The following is a 26,426-nucleotide window of genomic DNA, read 5'->3' as shown; positions in this document are numbered from 1 at the left end:
GGCACAAGTTGCTGATGATCCACCTGCCGCCACTGCAGAGGGTGGACGTGAGCACTACTCATCGGACATTCCGACCGATGTGAGCTCATCTGAGCATGGATAGAGCACCGAGTCATTATCTGGGTCTGAGTAGTACTCAGACTTATAGTATCACATTCCATATTCATGATGTGGTTGTATATATATTTTTGTAACTGAAGCCATGGGCTACTTCGACATATGGACTCCCTTGTATATATGTGTGAAATTTTGATAGTAATATTGAATCGTGAATCGATAGTATTGCATTCATGTCTGTCTTGAATCGTGTATTGACAATGTATGCATTCATGTCATTCTTGTCTTAATCTTCCTCGTGGATATCTTCCTCGTGGATGGTCCAATGCACCCAAAAAAAAAATCCAGAGAGTGTTATTGGGTGCTGGAATGCTGGAACAGCATTCAGGTACCAAATAGCACTCTCTGGATTTTTTTTTTGCTCTCTGTTCGCGTGTATAAATGCGTCAGAATTGCAAAAAGCCGCGTGTATATACGCGGATAATTTGTAAAACACGCATGTATAAACGCGTCAAATCTGAGAAATACACGTGTAAGCACATCTAAAGTGACAAAACGCGTGTATACACGCTTGTATCAGCGTGTCTAAGGGCAACTGGACTGACAGAATGCGTGTATACGCTCGTGTATCAGCGCGTCTGAACAGTCCTATACACGCGCTTTTACATACATGTCTCTGGCCGCGATTATACACGCGCTGATACACGGGCCCGCTACTTTTTTTCACAAGTCATTTTTAGCGACTAGAAGCGTGGGTATGAGCCCGATCCCTTGTAGTGCCATGCCAATTTTGGTGCTACCTTGACAACTGATTTAGCTGGGGCTTGAGTTTGCCTATGTATATGTCTCTCTTCTATTCTTTTGGAGGTACATGCAACATTGGGCCTTGGGTTGGTTTTTGGTACCCATACCTTTGCATGACCTTGATAATAGCCCTATGCCACTAGTAAGTCTATTCTGACCCACCACTTTTGAATGTCGAGTGGTGTTCGGGCATACTTGGGTTTCTGCTTCCTCTCCTTGGATTGTTTCCCTTGTCTCTTGCCTGTAGCTTTGCTTTCCTCCTTTGACACCACATGGTTTTAAGACAATATAAAACTCATATAAAATTACCAAAAAAATAGAGCTACATCATATACATGTATATGTATATATATGTACCGGGTCATCAGTGTCCACCGCCTCACTAGACGAGCTCGATAGAGTCAACACTCCCCCTCGAGCTCAACTCCATCTCATGTACACCAAGCGAAGCTCTGAATTTGCGGAGCTTCTCTGTACCCAATGCTTTGGTGAAGATGTCAGCTACCTGATCCTCTGTGCTGACATACACAAGGTCAAGATCTCCTGCCAAGACCTTCTCTCTGACGAAGTGGTAGTGGACCTCTATGTGCTTCGTATGAGCATGAAAGACTGGGTTCTTGGCCAACTATATACTGCTAATGTTGTCACAGAAAATGACAACTTGTCTATCCACTGATAGACCCAAATTTGCAAGTAGCTTTCTCAACCAAGCTACCTCACATGCTGCCATAGCAGGTCCTCTGTACTCGGCCTCTGTACTAGATAGAGTAACCGTAGGCTGCTTCTTGCTGCTCCAAGTCACAGCAGCACTCCCCAAAGAAAACATGAATCCACTGGTAGATCTTCTATCTGAGATACTACCAGCCCAATCAGCATCTGTGTACCCATGTACACATATCTCTGTCCTAGTCTCATAGAATAGTCCACAATGCAAAGTAGACCTCACATACCTCAGTATGTGTCTCACTGCATCTAAATGCGGTTTTCGTGGAACTTGCATAAACTGACTCACCAACCCAACAGCATAGCTCAAATCTGGTCTGGTGATCGTCATGTAGATCAAACTTCCTACTATGCGCCTATACATAGTAGGATCCTCCAAGATCTCTCCTGAATCTGCACTCAACTTGCCATTCTGATCCAATGGCACAGAAATAGGCTTACAGCCTGTCATACCATACTTAGACAACATGTCCAAGCCATACTGTCTCTACAGTAATCCAATACCATGTGGTGACCTAATCACCTCAATGCCCAAGAAATATCTGAGCTCCCCCAGATCTTTCATCTCAAACTTCTATCTAAGCAAGATCTTTACATCAAAGATCTCTGCATCATGGTCCCCCGTAATGATCAAGTCATCTCAAACTTCTATCTAAGCAAGATCTTTACATCAAAGATCTCTGCATCATGGTCCCCCGTAATGATCAAGTCATCTACATAGATGATAACAAGCACAACCCCTCTATCACCATGTCTCACATACAGCGAGAAATCTGCATTGGCTACATGAAAGCCAATAGTGACTCAGAGATCTTGTCAGACCATGCTCTTGGTGCTTGTTTTAAGCCATACAAGGCTTTCTTCAACCTGCAAACATGCTCGGGGTGACCCACATCCTCATAACCAGGTGGCTGTAACATATACACCTCTTCTTGCAAATCCCCATGCAAGAATGCATTCTTTACATCCATCTGATGTAAAGACCATTGCTTTGACGTAGCCATCGCTATCACAACTCTCACTGTTGCCATCTTGGCAACTGGGTTGAAAGTTTCCTCATAATCAATGCCATATGTCTGCGCATATCCTTTGGCTACCAATCTAGCCTTGTACCTGTTTATGCTTCCATCACTGTTATGTTTTACTTTGTACACCCACTTGCATCCAATGGCTTTCTTACCTTCAGGCAATTGCACTAAGTCCCAAGTTTCATTTCGATATAGTGCATCCATCTCCTCATCCATAGCTTTCTCCCAATACACATTTCCAACAGCCTCATCAATGCATGTGGGCTCAACAACGTGCACAACCTTTGCCATATATGCATAGTGATGTACCACATAACCATCATAGGTAAATCTTTGCATAGGATTTTTCACTCTCCCAGATCTTCGCAGCTTCTCATTCATGGCTTCCATAGCCTTCTTTACACCAGGTGTTCTCATAGATGGGATCCCAAGCTCCTCATCAAGGCTCATATCTAAGCCACTAGACTCTCCATCAACATGAGAATGCCCTGCAGAAATGTCAGGCATACCAAGGGGGCTCAACCACTTTCTCTTTTCCTTTACGTGATGTAGTAATCACATTTGCAGGGCTGGTATTATGACGCAGCCCTGCCGCTCCATGGTCTATCAACAGACCCACTAGATGAGGACTCTCTTGGTCCACTCAAAGACTGTGATTGCTGACCTGCATTCTCTGCAACCACACTTCCACTCACATCAGCCCCAACAGCTTCTTTTTCAGCAGCATACCAGCTGCTCATCTCATCAAAAACAACATCCCTGCTTACCCTCAACTCACGTGTAGCATGGTTATAACACCTGTATCCCTTTTGCTCAAGGGAATATCTAATAAACACACATTTTTCTGCTTTTGGATCCAGCTTAGTTCTCAGCTCATTTGGCAATTGCACATATGCAATGCATCCAAAGACTTTCAGATGAGACAAATCTGGTTTTCTGCCCCAGTAAACCTCTCCTCCGGAGTTACATCATGTATGGCTACAGTTGGAGTCCTGTTCATGATGTATACTGCTGTAGAAACAGCCTCAGCCCAATAGCTATGCGGCATATTCTTCTCTTCCATCAATGCTCGCGCAATCTCAGCAATGTGCCTGTTTTTTTGCTCAACAACTCCATTTTGCTGCGGAGTGTATTTGCATGTAAACTGTCTCCGAATACCATTCTTCTTCAAAAATTCAGAGAACTCATTGGAGAAGTACTCTCCCCCTCCATCTGACCTTAGGCACTTTACATATTTCCCTGTATGCTTTTCAACCAAAACTCTGAAATTCTGAAAGTGAGTGAACACCTCACTCTTCTCCTTCATGAAATATACCCACACTTTCCTTGTGTAGTCACATCAATGAAAGTCACATAATACCTACAGCCTCCCATAGACATGGTCTTCGTAGGACCCCATGCATCTGAATGCACAACATCTAGTGCATTTCTACTCACATATCTGTTACGTGGATACACATGCTTTGTTTGCTTCCCAAATTGGCATGCTTCACATATTCTCTGCATACCTTCCACTTTAAATTTTGGCAGCCCTGTCACAATTCCTTTTGTCTGCATAGACTTCATTCTCTGCACATTCACATGTCCAATTCTTTTATACCATATGTCTATGTCTGCAACAATTCCTAAACCATTTGCAAATATCGCAGCACTCATTTCAGGCATGTCTACATTCAACGTAAACATTCTGCCCACTCTGTTGCCTTTTGCAACTAACCTGCACTTGTCTTTAAAGTTTTCAACATAACAACCACCATCAGGGTTAAACCAAACCTGCAAACCCTGCTCAATCATCTGGCCAACTGAAACCAGATTTTTTGTTATGTTCGAAACGTGAAGTATATCTGCAAGATACTTCACTTTGCCATCCTGCATAGACAATGGCACATCTCCAACATGGGCAATTGGATGAGCAGTGTCATCCCCTGTTTCCACAAAACCTGGTCTTTCTGGGTTTTTCATCTCCTTGAACCACTCCCCATGACTTGTCATGTGGTTCGAAGCACTTGAATCCACATATCATACATCATCTTTTTGTGCTTCATCAACATTCTCAGACATGGCATTCACAACATGCTGCATAACAAACAACCTTTCATTATCCTCATTGTTTCTGCTTGAGGAGGATGCATAGTTGTTTTGCTGCACTTTCCCATTTTGCATGTCAGCCTGCTTCTTATAACATTCTGCCTGCACATGTCCAGGCTTACCACAATAATAGCATTCACGTGCATCATTATATTGCCTTTGCCAATTTCCATGGCCTCTTTGACTCCCCCTGCCTCTGAATTTTCCTCTTCCACCTGCGTGTTGTTGTTGTTGTTGTTGTGTATTCTGGGACTGTTGTTGCTGTTGCTACTGTCCATAATTTTGATTACGTGTTCGGCCACCTCCTTGACCGCATCCATGGCCTCCTCTACCTCATCCTCTTCCTGAACTCGTGTAGAAAGCATGTTGCTCTGAACTGTTTTTGCTTTGTGAAGACTGTTGGTCTTCACCCAAGCTCTTCTCTTCGATAATCAGCATAGACACCAAATCTGTAAAAATAGAAAGGGTGAGGTTAAATAGACGTCTTGAGAATGCCTTGTATTGTGGCCCGAGACCACGTAGACAGACCTCCACCTTATCATCATCATCTACTGACACACCAATAGATGCAAGCAATACCCTTTATCTTCAACGCATAGTCATTCACAGACATGCTCTTTTTCTCCACAGTATGAAGTTCATTCTTCAACTGTATCTTGCGTGCCTTGGTATTTGTTTCATAAAGCTTTCCCACGCCTCCTTGGGGGACTTGGCATCCTGAATGTGCCCAATCATGGTGTCCTGTATACTAATGGATAGCCAATACATAACCTTCCTGGCTCCTTGGTTCCAGTCCTTAAACTCTTTCACATCTGCAGCAGTCGGATTTATATCCGGTATCTCTGGTGCCTCTTCGTGCTCACCTTCTATGTAGTCCCAATAGCCCTTTCCCATCAGACAATTCGTCAACCTGAACCTCCAAGCATGGAAGTTATTCTTATCAAGCTTCTCAGCCACAATGTGGGTTATCCCATCATTTGACATTTTACCAAACACACAATTTTACCAGAACAGCACTCCGGTTTGTCCTGCACAAACTGCTGTATTTTCTACAGTGGTATTGTAGTACTCTCAAATGTCACAACCAGTGGTACTGTAGTACTCTCAAATGTCACAACCAGTGACCTCAATGTGCATACATACACCCAATGGCAACTGTAGACCTCTTTGCAGCACCCACTGTGTCTGCACAGTCAATCTGTCTTCCTGTAGTTCTTAAAACAGAGTTCTGCAGAGAATCGATGACTTACCCGCAGTGCTCGAAATCGCCTGCTTTCTGAAAAACGGAGGTTCAGACGCGCCCGAAACGTGTTTTCGTCCCAGAAAATGAAGTCCAATAGGACAGTATAGTTACCCTATAGCTTTACTCCGGCGAAGAAAGCTCCTCAATCAGAGATCATTGCCGGTGCCTCCCGTAGAGCTCCCGACAAGTGTGTAGTCACCAACACAAATAGGGAAGAGTAGTTGAAGCTCTTACCCTCGTACCGCTTCCTGTGGTTCTCTTGCTTGCAGCTCAGCCCTTAGCATGAACCAGGCTCTGATACCATGAAAAGATGCAAGGGGGAAGAGAGCTTGAGCTCTTGCAAGTACACGCACACACTCACAAAACCCTAATAGAGAACACACAAGGTGAGAGGCTGAAAATCTTCTTCTTCTTCACTCAACACTCAACACACCATATACAAGATAAGAGTACACAATAATATGAAAGGTACTCAACCAATACATACACGGGTTCTCTATAGTGTGAACCCAACTAAATGAGCTGCCGCTGTAACTATGCCAGTCTCTAGAATGGCTGTCACACAGCCTGTCATCCCACTGGCCGCATATCACCCATGATCTCACCAACCATGCCAGTGGTGTAAGTGTGGGGCCTATCCCCCAGGCGGGTCATCAGTGTCCACTGCCTCACTAGACGAGCTCGATATCTCAACAATAAGGACCACAAGCCTATTAAGCAAGATAAGGATCCAAGGATGAATTATATGCTTATTTTGTGAAGAGCCTCAAGCCTATTAGGTGAGATAAGGATCACATTATGTAAGATAAGGATACAAGGATGAATTATATGCTTGTTTTATCTTCAAGCCTATTAGGTGAGATACGGATCATATCATGTAATATAAGGATGAATTATATGCTTATTTTGTGAAGGATTTATCCACTGACAAGGATTGGAGGATGACTTGAACACCGTGTTTGGGTCTCATAGTGATGGTGATTTGAGGTACATGACGATAATTGGGGGAGAGATGGAAACGAAAGCGTTGGAGGATTACAGAGAGGATGACCTTAGCCTCCATGATGGCAAAGCTTTGGCCAATACAAATGCGGGGTCCCATACCAAAAGGCATGAAGGAATACGGATGCTTGCATGATTTTGAAATGCCATTTTCAAACCTCTCTGGTCGAAACTCGTCTGCATTTTCACCCCAAACCCCTTTATCTCTATGTATGTAAGCGGATGCAATGGTTATCCCTATTCCAGGAGGCAGCCATCGATCACCCACCTTCACATTCTCAGCATTTCGTAATGTCTCACGATGGCCATATTGTGGCACAGGGGGATATAACCTTAGTGTTTCAGTATATCATCCCCACCTGCATGTGCAAAAGCAAAGATCATCAGAAATCACAATATAATAAATGCAAAGTAGTACTCAAAATGTGGCAAGGGGATGTATAAATGTGCATTATTCATTATAATTATTTAACTATGGATACTTGGGTTACTTAACTTAAGTTTGATTTATAAGGTAGATTATGGTTTTAGACTAACTTGTAAAAGATAACGATCACCTACATGAACTAGCATGATTACGATTTTGGTTCGCACTGAGAGAGAGAGATCAAGGTTGGCTTTTTACCAATGAGATCACTAATTTAGGTGGCCTCTTTGACAAGCCAACATGACTTTAACTTAGCCTTAGAAGAAAGAGAAGGTGGGGTTTAGACTAACTTTATACCTAGGAGAATTACTAGTGGACTAAGATTACCAATGTCATTTTAAAAATAGAAAGAAAAAAAGCAAGCTTGATTAAAAAGAAATTTGAAAAGTTTAATAGGTTCTAGTTGTAGGCTCGTAATAATAAGATCAAACATAGTGAAATTACTTGCAAGAAAAATATTTTTTGATCAGAGTAAAAAAGTATTAATGATTCCCCCCTCCTCATAAACAAGATTTTAAAAAGAATCTAAAAAACAAACAATAAGAATATTAATTGGGAGTCGGGACCTTACAATTTTGAGCTTGTTTAGGTGCTCCGCCTTAGGTTCACCTTTGTCTCCACAAACTTCCAAAACTTCTTGTCTCGCTTTATCTTGCAACTCTTGGTTAAGTGATAACAAAACCATGGTCCATGCAAGTAAGTTTGAAGTGGTCTCATGGCCTGCAAGGAAAAAGGTTTTGCATTCATCTATCACTTGTTGTGTGGTGAGGCAAGTTGGCTTGCCATTGAGCTTGACCTCTTGCTCCTCTTCTGCAGCTAACATCAAGCCCAACAAATCAGTCCCATAAGTAGAATGACGTTCTGATTTTGCATTGGCTACAATCTTTCTCCCCAATTCTATGATCTCATGAAGTTCTTTGTTATTTCTTTTCTCCATCTCCTTTATCTCACAATTTATACTGGTGGGAAGGAACCTGCATCATCCCCATTAAATAGAAACATCCTATTAGAAATGTTCCATTAATAGTGATGATTGTATCAGTAAAGTTTTTTAAAAAATAGCTAAGAAGGCATCGAGCACTCAGCTACTATCAAAGAGTCAACAACAACAGTAAGTGTAAACAATGTGTGCCACATATTTAGTAGTTCAACGTCTAAACATGTAAATAACAACTACATTAGCTGCTGCTAGAAGCAATGGACCGTATAAGCACTTAGATAAATAATACGAATGAATATCGAATATGTATTCTCGAAGAGCAACAAGTTATCCATGAATTGGTAATTTCAACTTTTAGTTTAGCTTTATCCATAAAGATTCTTTGAGTGCTAGCATCTAAAAGACTTACTGATAGAATGGGATAACACTATTTTGGACGGTGAGGTTGCTGAGGAGACCGAGGAGGCGCTCTTGTCTCTCAAACACAGCTTTGCCTTTCACGTAGCTTGACCCAAATGAGCTACGGGCCAGAATGTCAGCTGTCGTATTCTTGATATCATGTGCCACCTCTAGCTCTGCCACATGTCGAGGTTGTTTGCTGCTGGCTCTCCCATGCTTCCACCATCTCCAATGAGCTAGTCACCATGTCAGCCACCATCTCCTACCACATGATGAAAATAGAAAGGATCAAACTAATTAGACACTATTGCAATACAAGTTAGAACTGAATTATAATAAATTTGAAAAAATAGCGCATTCATAAATAGTAGTTCATAATTTAAAATTAGAGGATTATCTCAATCAAAAGCACATGTGTTAGATTGCCATGTTCATTCAAAATGCAAATACCTGTACAAAAAATGAACCTCAATATTTTATTTTTCCTTTCATTATTTTCCTTTAATGTGTGTGTGTGTGTGTGTGTGAGAGAGAGAGAGAGAGAGAGAGAGAGAGAGAGAGAGAGAGAGTGTGTGTGTGTGTGTGAGTGACAGAGTGAGTGTGGCACTAGCTTTAAAACGTGTGTACAATTGAAAATTTTTATTAGTTTATAACTAGAACTTAGAGTGCATTATGTTTGATTCGATGCCTACTAGGAGTAACTTCAAGATGTAGATAAAACTAACCTCAATTAAGATTAGGCTCAATTTCAAGCTTAGCTTAAGTACAAACCTTGAGCTTCTCGGAGAAGAATGCGGGACGAAGGATTTTGCGTTGCTGGTGCCACTCTTCACCATTGGCCAAGAGAAGCCCTTTGCCTAGCAACCGATTGAAGCCTTCCGTGAGAAAGTAGGGCTTCTGCAATTGCTTCGCATCGGAAGACAAGACGCTTTTCGCATCGTCTGCGTTGCTAATCAAGAAGGTGGGCTGATTACCCCAGCAATAAACCAGGCGGCGGGAACCAAAAACAAGCCCAACAATTTGTTTCAAACAAGCCCAACAATTTGTTTCAAAAAACAAAACCAAAAAAGAAAAACACACACACACACACACACATCGACAAGTAATTAAGAGCTGATCCGATTATTCTGAAATTTGATCAAGATCTTGCGATATGATTAGAGATTTTGAGTTATAAGAATTAAGCTATCTGCAGGGTAAATCAGGGATTAATCTAGAGATGCATGAGCTGTTATAATACCTGCGTGCTTGGAGAGGAGATTGTTGTAGAAGGGTAGGATACGGGGTAGAAGGAATGTCGGAGAGTTGAGCCTGGGCTTCCAAACGTTTGGTCTCCGGCTATGGCGGCTAGCGTACTAGAATAGAGGACTAGAAGAGAGTGAGCTCTTCCTAATTGGGCGCCTCCATGATAGCCAGCAACGTCGAAGGGTAAGAGCTGCTCCATTACAACAGCTGGCTGCATCCTAGCTAGCTTGGACTGATTAATTCTAATTAGTAGTAGCAGCAGCAAGCTGAAGCCAATTACCAAAGCTAGCAGGTCGAGGAGTAGCTTAACACGAGTTGACGGTGGCCGTGTGAAGGTTTAAGACAACTAATTAAGGCTGTGGTGGTGCTATTATATAAGTTCACACTGCCGATTTGAAGTGTTTATATACAAGCAAGCAAGAAGGAGAAGAGATCCACGTCGACGACGAAGCTTCGTTGGGATTTCAGGGTGCATGTTGCTGTAGCTACCAACATGCCTAGGTAGCACCCGTCATGCATTGGAAGCTACTCGCATGCCCATGTAGCACCCAACATGCATTCGTCGAAGCTACTAGCATTCCTAGGTAGCACCCATCATGCATTGGGAGTTCAGGGGTGCATGTTGCTGTAGCTACCAACATGCCTAGGTAGCACCCATCATGCGTTGGAAGCTACTGGCATGCCTATGTAGCACCCAACATGCATTCGAAGCTACTAGCATTCCTAGTAGCACTGGCATGCCACTATAGCTCTCCTAGTGCATGCCGGTAGTTACCGAAGCTCCTGGTGCATGTCGGTACCTATTTGCATGCATTCGAAGCTACTAGCATGCCTATATAGCACCCGACATGCATTGGAAGCTCCCTTGTGCATGCCGGTAGTTATTCGTATGCATGGGAGCTCCCAGTGCATGCTGGTGTGGCTGCCGCATGCTTAGGTAAAATCTGGCATGCATTGAAGCTCCCGTGGCATGCCGATAGCTAGAGCACGCCTAGGTAGTGCCTAGCATATATTGGAAGATACTAACATGCCTAGCTAGAACCCAACATGCATTCGATGCTTTCGGTGCATGCCAGTAGTTACGCGCATACCTAGGTAGCACCCGGCATACATTGGGAGCTCCAGTGCTGCATGTTGGTAGCTACTGGCATACCTAGGTAGCACGGAGCATTCATTGGAAGTTATCGATATGCCTAGGTAGCAATCAGCACATACATTGGGTGCTTTGGGTGCATGTTGGTAGCTACCAACATACTTAGGTAGCACCCGACATCCACTCGGTACTCCCAGTGCATGTCGGTAGCTACCAACATACTTAGGTAGCACCCGACATCCACTCGGTGCTCCCAGTGCATGTCGGTAGCTATGAGCATACCTAGATAGCACACCTGGCATGCATTGGGTGCTCCGGATGCATGCCAGAAGCTACTTAGCTAGCACCGAGCATGCATCGGGAGATACCGTTGCATGTTGGTAGCTACCGGCATGCACCGAGAGCACCGGGCACGTAATGGGAGCTCACGGTGCATTCCGATAGCTACCGCCATGCCTAGGTAGCACTCGACTAATAGATAAGCCTTCTGTATAAGGCTCATGCATAGGCCTTATGCCTACTATACATAAAGCTATGCATAGCATGCATAGCCTACACACGAGGCTATGCATAAAGCTATTCATTCCTAGCCTGCATAAAACTATGCATAAGCCTCATGCATAAACCTTATATATAAGCCGTTGCATATATGAGCCTTATGTACTCAGTTAATGCATAAGCCTAATACATAAGCACTCGCATAAGCCTTATGCATAAGGGGGTTTATTTTCTTGGGAAGCATTATCGAGCAAGCCGTTAGGCAAAAATTTGGACTCAAAAAGGGGCCCTCTAAGAACTTCCGTATTAGCTTTTTCTTAAAAAATGGGCTGATGGTTATTTTTTTGCAAATCAAACCAAAATGAGATTATAGATTGAGAATCTACTCTTTGAGATCTTTTCGATGATATATAGCATGTGGGTCATTTTGCATATTCAAGACGTTCCCAAATTGGTGATGGCGTGGCATGTTCCTGACGACACGTTGCAAATCACCCAAGTAGTCCAACTTTCCCGAGGTCATCCATCACATAGAAACCTGTGATAAGGAGGATACTTTATGAATTCCTTCCATTGTAATAATCTAGCCTCATGATCCATCTATGTAATAAGATTGTCCCTTTTAAATCACTCAGTATTATAGTGTTTTGTATGTGTTGTATCTTCAATATAATTGGGGTCCAGTTAACTCGAGTAATTGGTGTCTTAAATCTTGTGAATGCATGGTTAGGAGAAGGGAGGCATGCTGTAGAGGATACCAGTGTTGTCCTAGGTTTTATAAGAGCGTCATGAAATGGCACTATAAATGTTGTCATTATGAGAATAGCTAGCCATGCCCAAGTTGATGTGACTCTTGTAGTCATTTGGTTCATCTTTTTTTACCTTTTGGGTATCCAAGTGTGAATAAGGGCTATTTGTATACATATCAAATTTTGATAATGCAAAGAAAAAATCCCCCTTTGTGCCAATTGAGCCTGGTTCTTATCTTCTTGCTCTGTTATGTCCATGGTGTGTGAGAGAGTTCATTCATTCTTGGTGCATGTTCCTCTCATGCTTGTGTTCATGAGCATGAGAGTACTAGAGAGGAGTAAGAGTCCTTGTGTCAAGAAATGCAACCTCTTGGTGACATCTTGGGGAAGGAGACAAAGGAGTGGACTCGCTCTAGCAACCACCAGTGTAGCTTCGAGTCTTTAACAGATACAAGCTTTGAAGCTCGCAAAGTTCTCCATGACGTGTTAAGGTAAGCATTATCAATTGCATTTAGAGTTTGGTAGTTAACATTTTTGGCATCACTCTCGAGGAAAATTGGTCTCTTTCTACTCTATTTGCACTCCCGTCATCTTCTTACAATTCCATCTTTCCTAGATATGGCTTCTTGAAGCTATGTGGTTGGTTGAGAGAAGAGGATTAGTTGTGGATAAGGTTGCCAAAAAGGAGACAAAAGAGAAAGAAAAGGGTTGGTTTTTTTATTGTTTTCTAATTTTGAATGGTTATTTACATTGATTAAGAGTTAGAAAAGAAAAAAAAACTAGTCATTTACATCTGTACTTCCATGGTGGGAGCTCATTTATCACACCCTGATTGTGCAATGAAACCCCCTTTTGTATTTTTTTTAATCTTCAAAATTGGAAAAAATAAAGAGCCATTAATCATTTTTCTGGTTATCACAAACATTCATGTTTCAAAAGATCAAAGTGGAACCTTTGAACTACAACCATGTTGGCATGATTTGTGTATCGATACCCACACCAAGGAATATTCTATCCCCTTTTGTACAAGAACTCTTCTATAAGGAATATTCTATCCTCTTTTGTACAAGCACTATAAGGTGACTGCCCCCAAAATAAGGGCACACCTTCTTATTCCCCTTGGAGAGCGACTCTCCAAATTTTTCCTTCTTAAAAGGTCTACTCGGTGTAATGAAAGAAGCGTCTAAGCACGAATCGGCTCCCTTAGATCTCAAACTTTCTTTCATGTTATCATCAAAATCAATGGAAGCTAGATAACTCTCAACAAATGTCTCTCTTTTTTGCATACACGAGTAATGAATGAATGTTTTCTCCTTCAATTTGTTTAGGTAGAGTGAATTATCTTTTGTTGGATCAGCTTCTCCTTGTGTGAACATCGAGAATAATAATATCTTATCTTGTGAATGTACTCTCATAAGGTTTTAGATGAACACCAAGAGTAATATATCTTATCTTGTGAATGTACTCTTATAAGGTTTTAGATGAACCGAATGATAAGTTGAGAAAAATCCATTTATCTCCAACCTTTTAAAAATCCACCTAACACAGTGGGAATAGACTCACATGCAGACTTGTAAATTGGTTCAAGGGTAATAAACAATCATCTAGCTATTCCATCTAGGGTTAGACCAAAAGAGTGGAAGGGGAGTTGTACTCAAAAGAGTTATAAGATGAGCGGCTATTGCTTGGTGCACTGGCCATATGTGGTATATTTTGTGATGCCAAGTGCCTGAGGTAGCTAAGAAGATCATGAGATTTACTTTCAGAGCAGTGGGATCCCTCACAAAGTGTGGATGGTGCTGGCTACAATCCAAGACAAATCATGGATTGTGGTATGTCTTAGACTAGTGTGTTGATTCTTGCGGCGGCATGTAAATCATTGTTGGATTTGATACTAGGGATGTGAAGAGGATACATTTGCTAGTGAAGGATGAGGTCTCAGTCTAAAGTCAGTAGAAGGTGGTCTAAAAAGTGTATTATGGGTTTACGAATTGAAGTGATAGAAAGGGTGAGGTTGTGAGAAGACACGATTTTCTTTCAAGAGCTCAGTTAACCTATGCTCAAGGAGGGGATTTCTTTTTCTTCCTACGTGTTTACCTCTATCTGCCTATGTGCATAATAGAGATTTCTAAACTCATTAATGAAGAATTTATCTCCCTCTTTATCTATAAACCTTCTTACAATGGGGTTTTCAAGCTGATTATCCTATGCTCCCTCTAGCTCAACATTTTGATATCTCACATGGTTCCCATCAGTGTAAAATTTGATACCTCACATGGTTCCCATCGCGTTCCCATCAATGTACATAAAAGTCTCAATCTCACTAGATCAAGAAATTTCCAAAGGATCCTTGCCAATCATTCGATATTGGGTTTGTACTTTGGATTGGATCTTTCCGGGATTGCTTGGACCACATTCACAGTAGCCAACCTCATTGAAGTAGCACGAGACAATCTTACTTGACCTTGATCTAAGAGCTATGCTAGTATTAACGACATGCCATATGCAGCAAACAAAGGGGCACCTGATGGTGTGAGTTGAAATCCATTACTTTAGCAGACAAAGGAGCACTTGATGGTGTGAACTAAAATCCATTACTAACTAGTTCTAGAGTCTCTACAATCCGGTATTAGTATTGAATAACCGCCCCTCACTTGGGAAGTCTCTGAGGATTCTATGCATCAACATCTCTTGTAGTCCAATCCCGCTGCTAGCAATTCGGGTGTTTGATAATATCTCACTATTACAATGTACTCACTTAATCAAATTTTCCACATTGGAACCACTCGTCCAAACCTAAGGAGCATATGCCTTTCGGTCAAGTCTTGGTAGCTTAAACCACTCAAACAGAATCTCTAGTCATCATCAGTCTCATACTATTGCCAAAATTTTTGGTTTACCCCTAGAGTATTGATGTCACATGATCCTAAATTTTTGGCCTCTTTTGGTAAATTTGTAATGTTTTTTAAGAGTCTTGAATTCTCTATGTTTTTGTTATTTGGGGGTTTCATAAAAATTTTGGGAATTTTTTTATTTTTAAAATGTTTTTGGTCTTTTCTAAGTTTTTGTATGTCTATGTATGTTTAAGAGTTTCTTGATCAAGATCAAACAATCTATTGAAAATTTTGTATTTTCAAGCTCCTTATAAGAAATGCTCCTAGTTGGATCGTACGATTCGACTTTGTAGCTATCTAACTATCAGTGAGATGATTCGATTGAAAGCGATCTGAGTATTAGATTATTTGTGTTTGAAAAGACTCTACTTTCGGGTGATCCACCAACTATCAGGCAATCCCATTTAATTTTAGATGATTCCACTATGAGACGATCCAACTTTTGAGTCCGATCACGTTCCCGATTGCTCTTATTCTTGGAGTTTGACTTCACAGCCAAACTCTGTATAAGAAAAGGAATGTAACACGTTCTAGTTGGCCATATGCAACGAATCCCTAATGGTGGCCCACATTAGAATCGATGAGTTCAATTAGACAACAACATCACTTGCAACATCAAGAAAATGACACCAAACTTTGATTGATGCACGTACAGTTATGGGCATTGTTCAATGTAACACTTTATTATGCGAATGAATAAATGAACCTTAACTCATATATGGATACATAGGGTCCAACCCAATCATTCTTTCTCATTAAAAAAAAACTGTGTGCAAGCCTTAAAGGTGTACTAACCTTAATTATATTTGGTACTCATAAACCACAAGCCTATTAAGCAAGATAAGGATCCAAGGATGAATTATATGCTTGTTTTGTGAAGAGCCTCAAGCCTATTATGTGAGATAAGGATCACATTATGTAAGATAAGGATACAAGGATGAATTATATGCTTGTTTTATCCTCAAGCCTATTAGGTGAGATACGGATCATATCATGTAATATAAGGATGAATTATATGTTTATTTTGTGAAGGATTTATCCACTGGAGGATGACTTGAACACCGTGTTTGGGTCTCATAGTGATGGTGATTTGAGGTGCATGACGATAATTGGGGGAGAGATGGAAACGAAAGCGTTGGAGGATTACAGAGAGGATGACCTTAGCCTCCATGATGGCAAAGCTTTGGCCAATACAAATGCGGGGTCCCATACCAAAAGGCATGAAGGAATAGGGATTCTTGCATGATTTTGAAATGCCATTTTCAAACCTCTCTGGTCGAAACTCGTCTACATTTTCACCCCAAACCCCTTTATCTCTATGTATGTAAGCAGATGCAATGGTTATCCCTGTTCCAGGAGGCAGCCATCGATCACCCACCTTCACATTCTCAGCATTTCGCAATGTCTCACGACGGCCATATTGTGGCACAGGGGGATATAACCTTAGTGTTTCATTCAATATCATCCCCACCTGCATGTGCAAAAGCAGAGATCATCAGAAATTACAATATAATAAATGCAAAGTAGTACTCAAAATGTGGCAAGGGGATGTAAAAATGTGCATTATTCATCATGATTATTTAACTATGGATACTTGGGTTACTTAACTTAAGTTTGATTTATAAGGTAGATTATGGTTTTAGACTAACTTGTAAAAGATAATGATCACCTACATCATGAACTAGCATGATTACGATTTTGGTTCGCACTGAGAGAGAGAGAGAGATCAAGGTTGGCTTTTTACCAATGAGATCACTAATTTAGGTGGCCTCTTTGACAAGCCGACATGACTTTAACTTAGCCTTAGAAGAAAGAGAAGGTGGGGTTTAGACTAACTTCATACCTAGGAGAATTACTAGTGGACTAAGATTACCAATGTAATTTTAAAAATAGAAAGAAAAAAAGCAAGCTTGATTAAAAAGAAATTTGAAAAGTTTAATAGGTTCTAGTTGTAGGCTCGTAATAATAAGATCAAACATAGTGGACTAAGATTACCAATGTAATTTTAAAAATAGAAAGAAAAAAAGCAAGCTTGATTAAAAAGAAATTTGAAAAGTTTAATAGGTTCTAGTTGCAGGCTCGTAATAATAAGAATTACTAGTGGACTAAGATTACCAATGTAATTTTAAAAATAGAAAGAAAAAAAGCAAGCTTGATTAAAAAGAAATTTGAAAAGTTTAATAGGTTCTAGTTGTAGGCTCGTAATAATAAGATCAAACATAGTGAAATTACTTGCAAGAAAATGATTTTTTGATTAGAGTAAAAAATTATTAATGATTCCCCCCACCTCATAAACAAGATTTTAAAAAGAATCTAAAAAACAAACAATAAAAATATTAATTGGGAGTCGGGACCTTACAATTTTGAGCTTGTTTAGGTGCTCCGCTTTAGGTTCACCTTTGTCTCCACAAACTTCCAAAACTTCTTGTCTCGCTTTATCTTGCCACTCTTGGTTAAGTGATAACAAAACCATGGTCCATGCAAGTAAGTTTGAAGTGGTCTCATGGCCTGCAAGGAAACAGGTTTTGCATTCATCTATCACTTGTTGTGTGGTGAGGCGAGTTGGCTTGCCATTGAGCTTGACCTCTTGCTCCTCTTCTGCAGCTAACATCAAGCCCAACAAATCAGTCCCATAAGTAGAATGACGTTCTGATTCTGCATTGGCTACAATCTTTCTCCTCAATTCTATGATCTCCTGAAGTTCTTTGTTGTTTCTTTTCTCCATCTCCTTTATCTCACGATTTATACTGGTGGGAAGGAACCTGCATCATCCCCATTAAATAGAAACATCCTATTAGAAATGTTCCATTAATAGTGATGATTGTATCAGTAAAGTTTTTTTAAAAAATAGCTAAGAGATAGAAGAGAGAGATAATGATTGCACGCATAATGATGAAATCAATTGATGTTAATGTTCATAAGTACAATTGATGTTATGATGAACTCAATTGATTGCTATTGGCATGCCTAGGTAGCTTTCAATGGAAGCTACCTAGGTATGCCTAGCTAGCATTGCATGCCTACTTAGGTAGCTATTCGCATGCCTAGCTAGTAGCTAGCATGCATTGGAAGGTACCAGTATGTGTAGGGTGCTCCCGCTCTACCCTAGTACCTACCATTGGGAGCTCTCGCCGGTGCACGTCGGTAGTTACCAGCATGCATAATCGCACTGGAAGCTACCAGCGTGCCTAGGTAGCATCGGCATGCATTGGGTGCTCCCAGTGCATGCGGGTAGCTACGGACATGGTTAGGTAGCACTCATCAGCATGCATTGGGAGTTCAGGGTGCATGTTGCTGTAGCTACCAACATGCCTAGGTAGCACCCGTTTTGGAAGCTACCGGCCAGCCTAGGTAGCACCGGCATGCATTGAGTGCTCCCAGTGCATGCGGGTAGCTACGGACATGCTTAAGTAGCACTCAGCATGCATTGGGAGTTCAGGGTGCATGTTGCTGTAGCTACCAACATGCTTAGGTAGCACCCGTCATGCATTGGAAGCTACTGGCATGCCCATGTAGCACCCAACATGCATTCGAAGCTACTAGCATTCCTAGGTAGCACCCGTCATGCATTGGGAGTTCAGGGTGCATGTTGCTGTAGCTACAAACATGCCTAGGTAGCACCCGTGAAAGCTACTGGCATGCCTATGTAGCACCCAACATGCATTCGAAGCTACTAGCATTCTTAGGTAGCACTGGCATGCCACGATAGCTCGTGGTGCATGCCGGTAGTTACCGGAGCTCCTGGTGCATGCCGGTACCTATTAGCATGCATTGGAAGCTACTAGCATGCCTATATAGCACCCGACATGCATTGGAAGCTCCCTTTTGCATGCCGGTAGTTATTCGTATGCATGGGAGCTCCCAGTGCATGCCGGTGTGGCTGCCGGCATGCTTAGGTAAAATTTGGCATGCATTGAAGCTCCTGTGGCATGCCGATAGCTAGAGCATGCCTAGGTAGTGCCTAGCATATATTGGAAGATACTAACATGCCTAGCTAGAACCCAACATGCATTCGATGCTTTCGGTGCATGCCAGTAGTTACCCGCATACCTAGGTAGCACCCGGCATACATTGGGAGCTCCTGTGCTGCACGTTGGTAGCTACTGGCATACCTAGGTAGCACAGAGCATTCATTGGAAGTTATCGATATGCCTAGGTAGCAACCAGCACATACATTGGGTGCTCTGGGTGCATGTTGGCAGCTACTAGCATACTTAGGTAGCACCCGACATCGGTGCTCCCACGGTAGCTATGAGCATACCTAGGTAGCACACCTTGGGTGCTCCCGATGCATGCCAGAAGCTACTAGCTAGCACCGAGCATGCATCGGGAGATACCGTTGCATGTTGGTAGCTGTTGGTAGCTACCGGCATGCACCGAGAGCACCGGGTGCGTAATGGGAGCTCACGGTGCATTCCGGTAGCTACTGCCATTATGCCTAGGTAGCACTCGACTAATACATAAGCCCTCTGTATAAGGCTCATGCATAGGCCTTATGCATACTATACATAAGGCTTATGCATAGTTTTATCCTCAAGCCTATTAGGTGAGATACGGATCATATCATGTAATATAAGGATGAATTATATGCTTATTTTGTGAAGGATTTATCCACTGACAAGGATTGGAGGATGACTTGAACACCGTGTTTGGGTCTCATAGTGATGGTGATTTGAGGTGCATGACGATAATTGGGGGAGAGATGGAAATGAAAGCGTTGGAGGATTACAGAGAGGATGACCTTAGCCTCCATGATGGCAAAGCTTTGGCCAATACAAATGCGGGGTCCCATACCAAAAGGCATGAAGGAATAGGGATTCTTGCATGATTTTGAAATGCCATTTTCAAACCTCTCTGGTCGAAACTCGTCTGCATTTTCACCCCAAACCCCTTTATCTCTATGTATGTAAGCAGATGCATTAGGACTTGTTTGGGGTCTTCTTGGGCCCTTTTATTTGAACACTTAGTGAAATGCTTAAAATGCTAATCAAGCTTTGACCAAGCTAGTGGCCTAGGCTTGAAAATGCATTTTTCCTTTTCTACAAAAAAAAAATAGGCCAAAAGGTGATCTAATCATTAGATCTTCTATCCTTGGGAAGGAATATGGACCTAACTGTCTTTTTGTCTTGTAGTGAAGTACCTTTCACAAAGAATGTTTGAAAATTTTTGTCACTTTGTTCCCTTCCTTTTTGGAGGTGCTGCAGATCCCACTCTCTCTCTACACTCTCTCTCTAAAATGCGTTTAGGGTGTTTTACTTGGGTAAGGGCTTCTTTTTCTCTCTCTAGGAGCCATGGCCTGCAGATCTGGACCTCCTACTCCATCATCCTCTCCACCAGCTCTCATGGAAGAGCTCACCATTCCCTCTTGTGAAGGTACAGATCTACACATCCTTGCAAGCTGAAGCTCTCCATCTCCATCACTAGCAAGCTCTCCATCTCCATCACTAGCAAGCTCTCCATATCTATCATCCTCTCCACCAGCTCTCATGGAAGAGCTCACCATCCCCTCCTGTGAAGGTACAGATCTACACATCCTTGCAAGCTGAAGCTCTCCATATCCATCACTAGCAAGCTCTCCATATCTATCTCCTCAAGGCCTCCATTTCCATCTCTGTATCCATCTGCATCTCCTCCACCTCCATCTCCATCTTCATCTCCTCCATCACCATCCACATTTCCATCCTCCACCTCCATCCTCCATCTCCATCATCTCCATCACCATCCACATTTCCATCTCTGTATCCATCTACATCTCCATCTCCATTTGCTAGGTACAATGGCTCTACGGGACATCACCAACAAGCAATCAAAGTTTCGCAACTTAGACGAGGAGTATGCCACAATGCGAAGTAATCGAACGAAGGGATGTATTCATGCTGAGTTGCTACGACTTCAAGGTGCAAAAGCCATTGATCTTTGGACTAATGGAAGCATTTATCCCCTTGATCCACAGACTGGTGCACCTCCCCCTTTTCGTAATATCACGCAGGTCGTACGCTTCTTGGGTGATGGTTATAATGGTTTCTTAGGTACTGTCAGAGGCTCTATTCTTTGTACTTGCAGGAACTCTCAAATCAAAATCACCTCAGGAAGCTTCTAAAATTATCCAAGGCAGAAAAGGAAGAATGTGCGTCAACTTTCATGGCCACAAAGGAACATATGCTGGCTCGAGTCAAGGATCTAGAGAAGGAGGATGCAGAGTAGAAGATGAAGCTTGATGAAGGTGTGGAAAGCAGGGATCGAGCTATACAGAACTATCTCCGTCTCTTCGAAACTCAACTCGGAACCTTCGCCGACGTGTCGATCATTTCACTCACCTCCCCGTGGGATATAATGCAAGGCAGCGAAAGCGCAAGCCTCTGAGTCTTCTTTCCAAAGATGGGGGGCTCGCAAGCGACGTGTGCATCAAACAAGGTAATCACAGCTTCAAAACTAGCATTACATTCCTTTTTCATATAGTTATGTCATTGACTCTGAACTATGTGATGTCCAGGGAATGTGCTAAAGCAATATTAGGTTGTTCCAATACTGAGGAGTCTATCCTTGAGCACATTATTCCAGAGCAGAAAGTAATCAATATGATAACCAATCCAGTAAATGGTGCGTTGTGTGACAGGATTCAAAAGTATAGGAATTCGAGCAGATTGTCAGTCCCGTTGACATGCTCATTGTGTGCGACACAGCAGGAATCAGTGGATAAGGGATACAGGGCTTTGTATACTTGCATCACAGCACGTCTACGAGGCAAAGGAATGACACGATCTATACTTCCAACACCATACAGTATAGTTATGGCAACAAGGAAGTCAGCAAACAACAATATTGCCGACTTGCTAGGCGGCTATAGATGGGTGGATGGTAGCATGCCAATGTCAAATTCAAAAGATTTTGCTTACAACAAGTTTAACAATGTTTACGTCGAGGTGGAGGCGCTTCAACGAGCTATGATTGAGTTTTATGATATGACATGGAAATGTTCAATCGGTTTTACCGTGCACTTACTGGGAGAAAGGCCCAAAAGTGAGCCGAAAATTTATCTTTGAGGCGCAAAATCATGAAGGTGGTAAGTGCAAGGCGAAAGAGAAGGGTGCAATGCGTCAATGGCACGTGAAAGAGCGAGGCAATGGCACAGTGGTCGACTAAGAAATGGCCGCGTGTGGTTACCCACCCAATAATTCTTGTTCGCCACTTTTTGGCGCGTTCATTGTAAATTGACTTTTTTGTAATTTTGCCCCCCTATAAATATCAGTGAGTTTTATAGTCATTTTTAAAAGTCTTGACTTGTGAGCTCTCTCTCTTCCTCTCCCCTTGACTCTCTCACGCGCTCTCTCTCTCTCTCTCTCGCTCGCTCGTGCACTAATATCTCACGCACATGGAGCCCCCAAATGATCCTCCCTCCAATACGCAGGATGACATTTTCAAAGACCTTGGGTCCTTACCAGTGGCACATAGAACTGAAATCCCAAACATTTACCCACAAGCCCAAATGAAGCTGAGCGTGTGAGGCTTGAGCGAGAGGCCCAAGAAGCCCAAGAACCCTAAGAAGCGAAGAGATTATAGAAAGAAGCAAAGGACATGGAGGCAGCTGAGAGAGCAAGAAAAGAAGCCGAAGAGACTGTCAAAACACAGGAGGAGGACGAGGCAGCAAAGAAAGCACAGGACGATGAGGCTGCCAAGAAGGCGGAAGAAGACGAGGCAGTTAGGAAGGCAGAGGCAGATAAGAAGGCTGTAGAAGAAGCTCAGGCCGCCCCGCAAGCAACGAGAGAAGATTAGCATTCTTTGCTGCGGAGGATTGGCTTAACAAAAAAGCTCGCGGATTTGTTGCTGACCTGCGAATGGCCGGATACGAAGATGACACAATTTTGGAAGCGGCTATACAAAGTCTTCGGGCAGAATATACAAAGAGGAGAAATGAAGACACAGTAGAAAGGGAGCACCTGCCGAGTAATAAGATTCTCAATGCAATGCTAGACAGAGTCTTGGCTCATGCACTTGGTAAAGGAAAGAGAAAACTCTCAGCTGAGGAAGTAGAAAATAAGAGACAGAAGCTTGAACAAGAAGCCAGGGCAGCAAACACACGGAGGCTTTGTGAGGAAAAAGAAAGGAAAGATGAAGAGGAGCGAGTAAGGAAGGAGGCAGAGCAGAGAGCAGCTCAGAAGACTCCATCTACAAAGGCAAAGAAAACTCCAACACCTGCAAAGGCTAAGAAGGGGAAAACCATTCATAAACGCACAGAACCCCCTTCCGATAACTTCCAAGAGCAGCGACAAAAGTTCAAAAATGACACGCCAGCTTGGACTTGCCACGCGCAAGCACCACCGCCCCCAACAACGCAGAAGAAGTAAAGGTGGAGACCAGGGACAGTTGCCCTTAGAGAAATTCGCAAATATCAGAAGACCTGCACACCAATTTTTCCGAAGGCACCTTTTGGGCGTCTCGTCAAAGAGATTATCCAACCAGCGTCGGGATGTCAATCGTGTGCAAGCGGCGGCACTAGGCGCTCTGCAACAAGGTGTCGATATTTTGGTTTCGCTTTTCCAAGACGCGGTTTTGTGCATGGTGCATGCAAAACGTGTCACTTTGAAGCCATCTGATCTTCGTCTAGCTAGGCGTATCCGTGGAGAGGACGCTCTCTTTCACTAGATAGGGGAAGCCTTTGTAATGCAACAAATCCGTGTTTTGTAATCTCAATTTGATTAATGAAAAACCATGTCTATTTTCAAAAAAGTTATTTTCTATTGCAAGTGATTGTCGTCTTGTCAAGGTAATTGTAGTCTTTTGCATGTAATTGTTGTCGCTATACGTACATTCGACCTCATGTGAACGCTCGTCTGCCACCACCACCACCCGTCCGGCCGACTTTGGCTCGACTCGACGGGCCGATTTCTCCTGCGTATGGGCCCAAAAGGGTAGATCAGATGTGCGGGGTGCGTCCGGGCCGACGGGGGGGCTGGTGGTCACGCCGTGGAACCTGTGTGCCACGAAGCGACTTTTGCCTGTTTGACCAGGGATGTGCGGGTTGCGCTGGGGCCGACGGGGGGGGGGGCCGGTGGTCGCGCCGTGGAACCTGTGTGCCAAGGAGCGACTTTTGCCTGTTTGACCTGGTCAAACAGGCAAAAGTCGCTCCGTGTCGCTCCGTGGCACACAGGTTCCATGGCGCGAGTGAAACAGGCAAAGGTCGCTCCGTGGCACACAGGTTCCACGGCACGACCACCGCCCCCCCCCCCCCGGTCGGCCCCGGCGCACCTCGCACATCTGATCTATCCTTTTGGGGCCATACGCAGGAGAAATCGGCCCGTCGAGTCGAGCCAAAGTCGGACGGGTGGTGGCAGACGAGCGTTCACAAAAATTGATTGAAACATCATGACAGGACACGACAACAACATATAAACACATCAAGAAGATAAAACTTAAAATCAGCTCGAAAAACATCTTGATGTCATTAATTGTTTGATTTTCACAAAAGGCAAATGAGTACATTGGATCTAGCCAACTCGCTTGATGAGCTTGGTGAAAGCCTCGTGGGTGAGAGTCTTTACTGATGGTTTGTCACCAATGCGTTCGGCTATCTCTTTGGCATCAGTGATGCCTTGTCCAAGACTAAGGCCACAAAATCCTAGGAAAGACCCTGCACTTTTATCACCAAAGCTATAGATAGCTACTTCCCTATTTACAAGAATACATTTATGGGCATTTTGGGCTATAGGGGCTTCAGACAGGATGGCGCTTAGGACTCTGCACTTCAAAAATTCAGCTTGCGCATCATTTGAAAAGTCGTTGTGAATCACGCGAAGCATGATCTCGGCATTGAAGCTCGGGATGTAGTGCCATAGCGTAGCATCTTTACCCTCCACCTCCTTTCGTGCTCCACCCTTTCGGCTTGCGAACCAGTCCATTTCTCTTGCGGTCTACAAAGTAGATAGAAGAATGAGTTGACTTCAAAAAATTACAATTTAAGAAGGGAAGAAATTGGGTGTACTACCTCAGTGGCATCATCATGATCCGCAAGGTCTGTATCACTAATATTGATGCTCCCGAGGCTGACAGAATCCGAAATGGCAAGCGGCTTGTGAGGGGCAAAGCTAGTTTCTGGCACACTCTCGTAGAAATCCTTGCACTGGGATATTTGTACAAGAGTCTCTGCCACCCACAAGGGACTCTATTGAGGCATGATTTTTTGGGAGCGCAAGCACCTTTGTGACATCTGCGGAACTGAAGTCAATGCGGATGTCATCATCTTTGGACGGCTGTTGTGTGTCTCGCATGCCCGCGTACATAGCAATGACTGAGAGAGTTTCATCCTGGTGCAGCCCAAGGACATGGGCGATGTCATCCAAAAATAAGAACTCTACACCTTCTACTATGATGGGGTGTAGAGTTCGCACTTCGAGCTCTGGAACTTCATCCATGACATCGTCCCCTTCGATGTACCGTTTCACAGCCTCAGCTTGCGGCTCTTCCGCCAGAGTCACAAGTGCAAGAGATGCTTCTTGCACTGGGGTGACAAGCTCCTCCTTTGGGTTAGCTTCCTTGATCAAGAGATAAGGTGTGGCTTTCTTTGGAGGAGTGGCCTTCCTCTTTCCCTTGCTTTTCTCTGTTCCCTCCAAGATCAGGAGGGCAAGAGTCATGTCCCACCTCAAAAAACTTGTGCCGATGTTGCCCATTCCAAGACCTACCAGGTTATCTTCTTCCTCCTCCCTTAGACATGTGCTACTAAGGCCTTTAAGGAATCTTGTAAGCCTAAACCTGAAATTTTTGTCCGCTTTGTAGGTATGCTTGATAAGATCCACAGGCACCCAAGTCCCCTCCTCGTCTTCAAAGTTGACACAATATTCAGCCATGTATGTGTCCATGTAGCTAGTGAACGCCCCAAACACGTCATTATGGAGTTCGGCGGTGCCTTCCATGTCAATAGATGTCTGAAAGATGGGTGCAAGCTTCTCAATCAAGTGACCGAGGTCAAGCTTGTGCAATTGAGATAGGAGAGCTTGGGCGGGGGTGGCCATGCTTGAGTAGCGAAGAAGGTGAGGGGACCGCAAAGATGCCGAGAGTGAGGAGATGAACTCAAAGTGGCCAAAAGTGACTTATAAAGAGGTCTTTAAAACTTTTTTTATGTTTAAAAATTCACTTAAAACCTCCAAAAAAATAAAAACACGCGACATAACTTAAAAGTGCACAAAATTGAACGCAAATTGCGAGTAGCCAAAATTGTTTTGAATTAATCTCTCAAAATCTG

General features: G+C 43.0%; 2 protein-coding genes across 2 annotated transcripts; both read right to left on the bottom strand.

The window, feature by feature from the left end:
- Positions 1 to 6,809: 6,809 nt before the first annotated feature.
- On the bottom strand, positions 6,810 to 17,946 carry LOC147640188 (cytochrome P450 734A1-like). The gene is made up of 3 exons (XM_086823399.1): positions 17,550 to 17,946; positions 16,245 to 16,661; positions 6,810 to 6,994 (listed from the first exon to the last, which is right to left on the bottom strand). Exons 1-3 carry the CDS (start codon positions 17,913 to 17,915, stop codon positions 6,845 to 6,847), a joined length of 933 nt encoding a protein of 310 aa, XP_086679525.1. The 5' UTR covers positions 17,916 to 17,946; the 3' UTR covers positions 6,810 to 6,844.
- LOC147640189 (cytochrome P450 709B1-like) lies at positions 7,852 to 8,889 on the bottom strand. Its single transcript, XM_086823388.1, has 2 exons — positions 8,722 to 8,889; positions 7,852 to 8,346 (listed from the first exon to the last, which is right to left on the bottom strand). Exon 2 carries the CDS (start codon positions 8,307 to 8,309, stop codon positions 7,887 to 7,889), a length of 423 nt encoding a protein of 140 aa, XP_086679514.1. The 5' UTR covers positions 8,310 to 8,346; positions 8,722 to 8,889; the 3' UTR covers positions 7,852 to 7,886.
- Positions 17,947 to 26,426: the final 8,480 nt, after the last annotated feature.

The sequence above is a fragment of the Cibotium barometz genome, chromosome 3 (genome assembly GCF_041138505.1).
Source record: "Cibotium barometz isolate CiBa-2024 chromosome 3, ASM4113850v1, whole genome shotgun sequence".
Classification (NCBI taxonomy): Eukaryota; Viridiplantae; Streptophyta; class Polypodiopsida; order Cyatheales; family Cibotiaceae; genus Cibotium; species Cibotium barometz.
The sequence above is the reverse complement of the archived record's forward strand: the minus strand, read 5'-3'. Positions and strand labels throughout refer to the sequence as shown.

What these genes read in the sequence shown, in the direction of transcription:
- LOC147640189 (XM_086823388.1), bottom strand. Translation starts at nt 8,309, where the DNA reads ATGGAGAAAAGAAATAACAAAGAACTTCATGAGATCATAGAATTGGGG.
- LOC147640188 (XM_086823399.1), bottom strand. Translation starts at nt 17,915, where the DNA reads ATGGAGAAAAGAAACAACAAAGAACTTCAGGAGATCATAGAATTGAGG. An exon ending in ACCTAAACAAGCTCAAAATT is followed by an intron (nt 16,662 to 17,549) that starts GTAAGGTCCCGA and finishes TTGCACATGCAG; the next exon opens with GTGGGGATGATATTGAATGA. An exon ending in GACCCAAACACGGTGTTCAA is followed by an intron (nt 6,995 to 16,244) that starts GTCATCCTCCAG and finishes ATGGAGGCTAAG; the next exon opens with GTCATCCTCTCTGTAATCCT.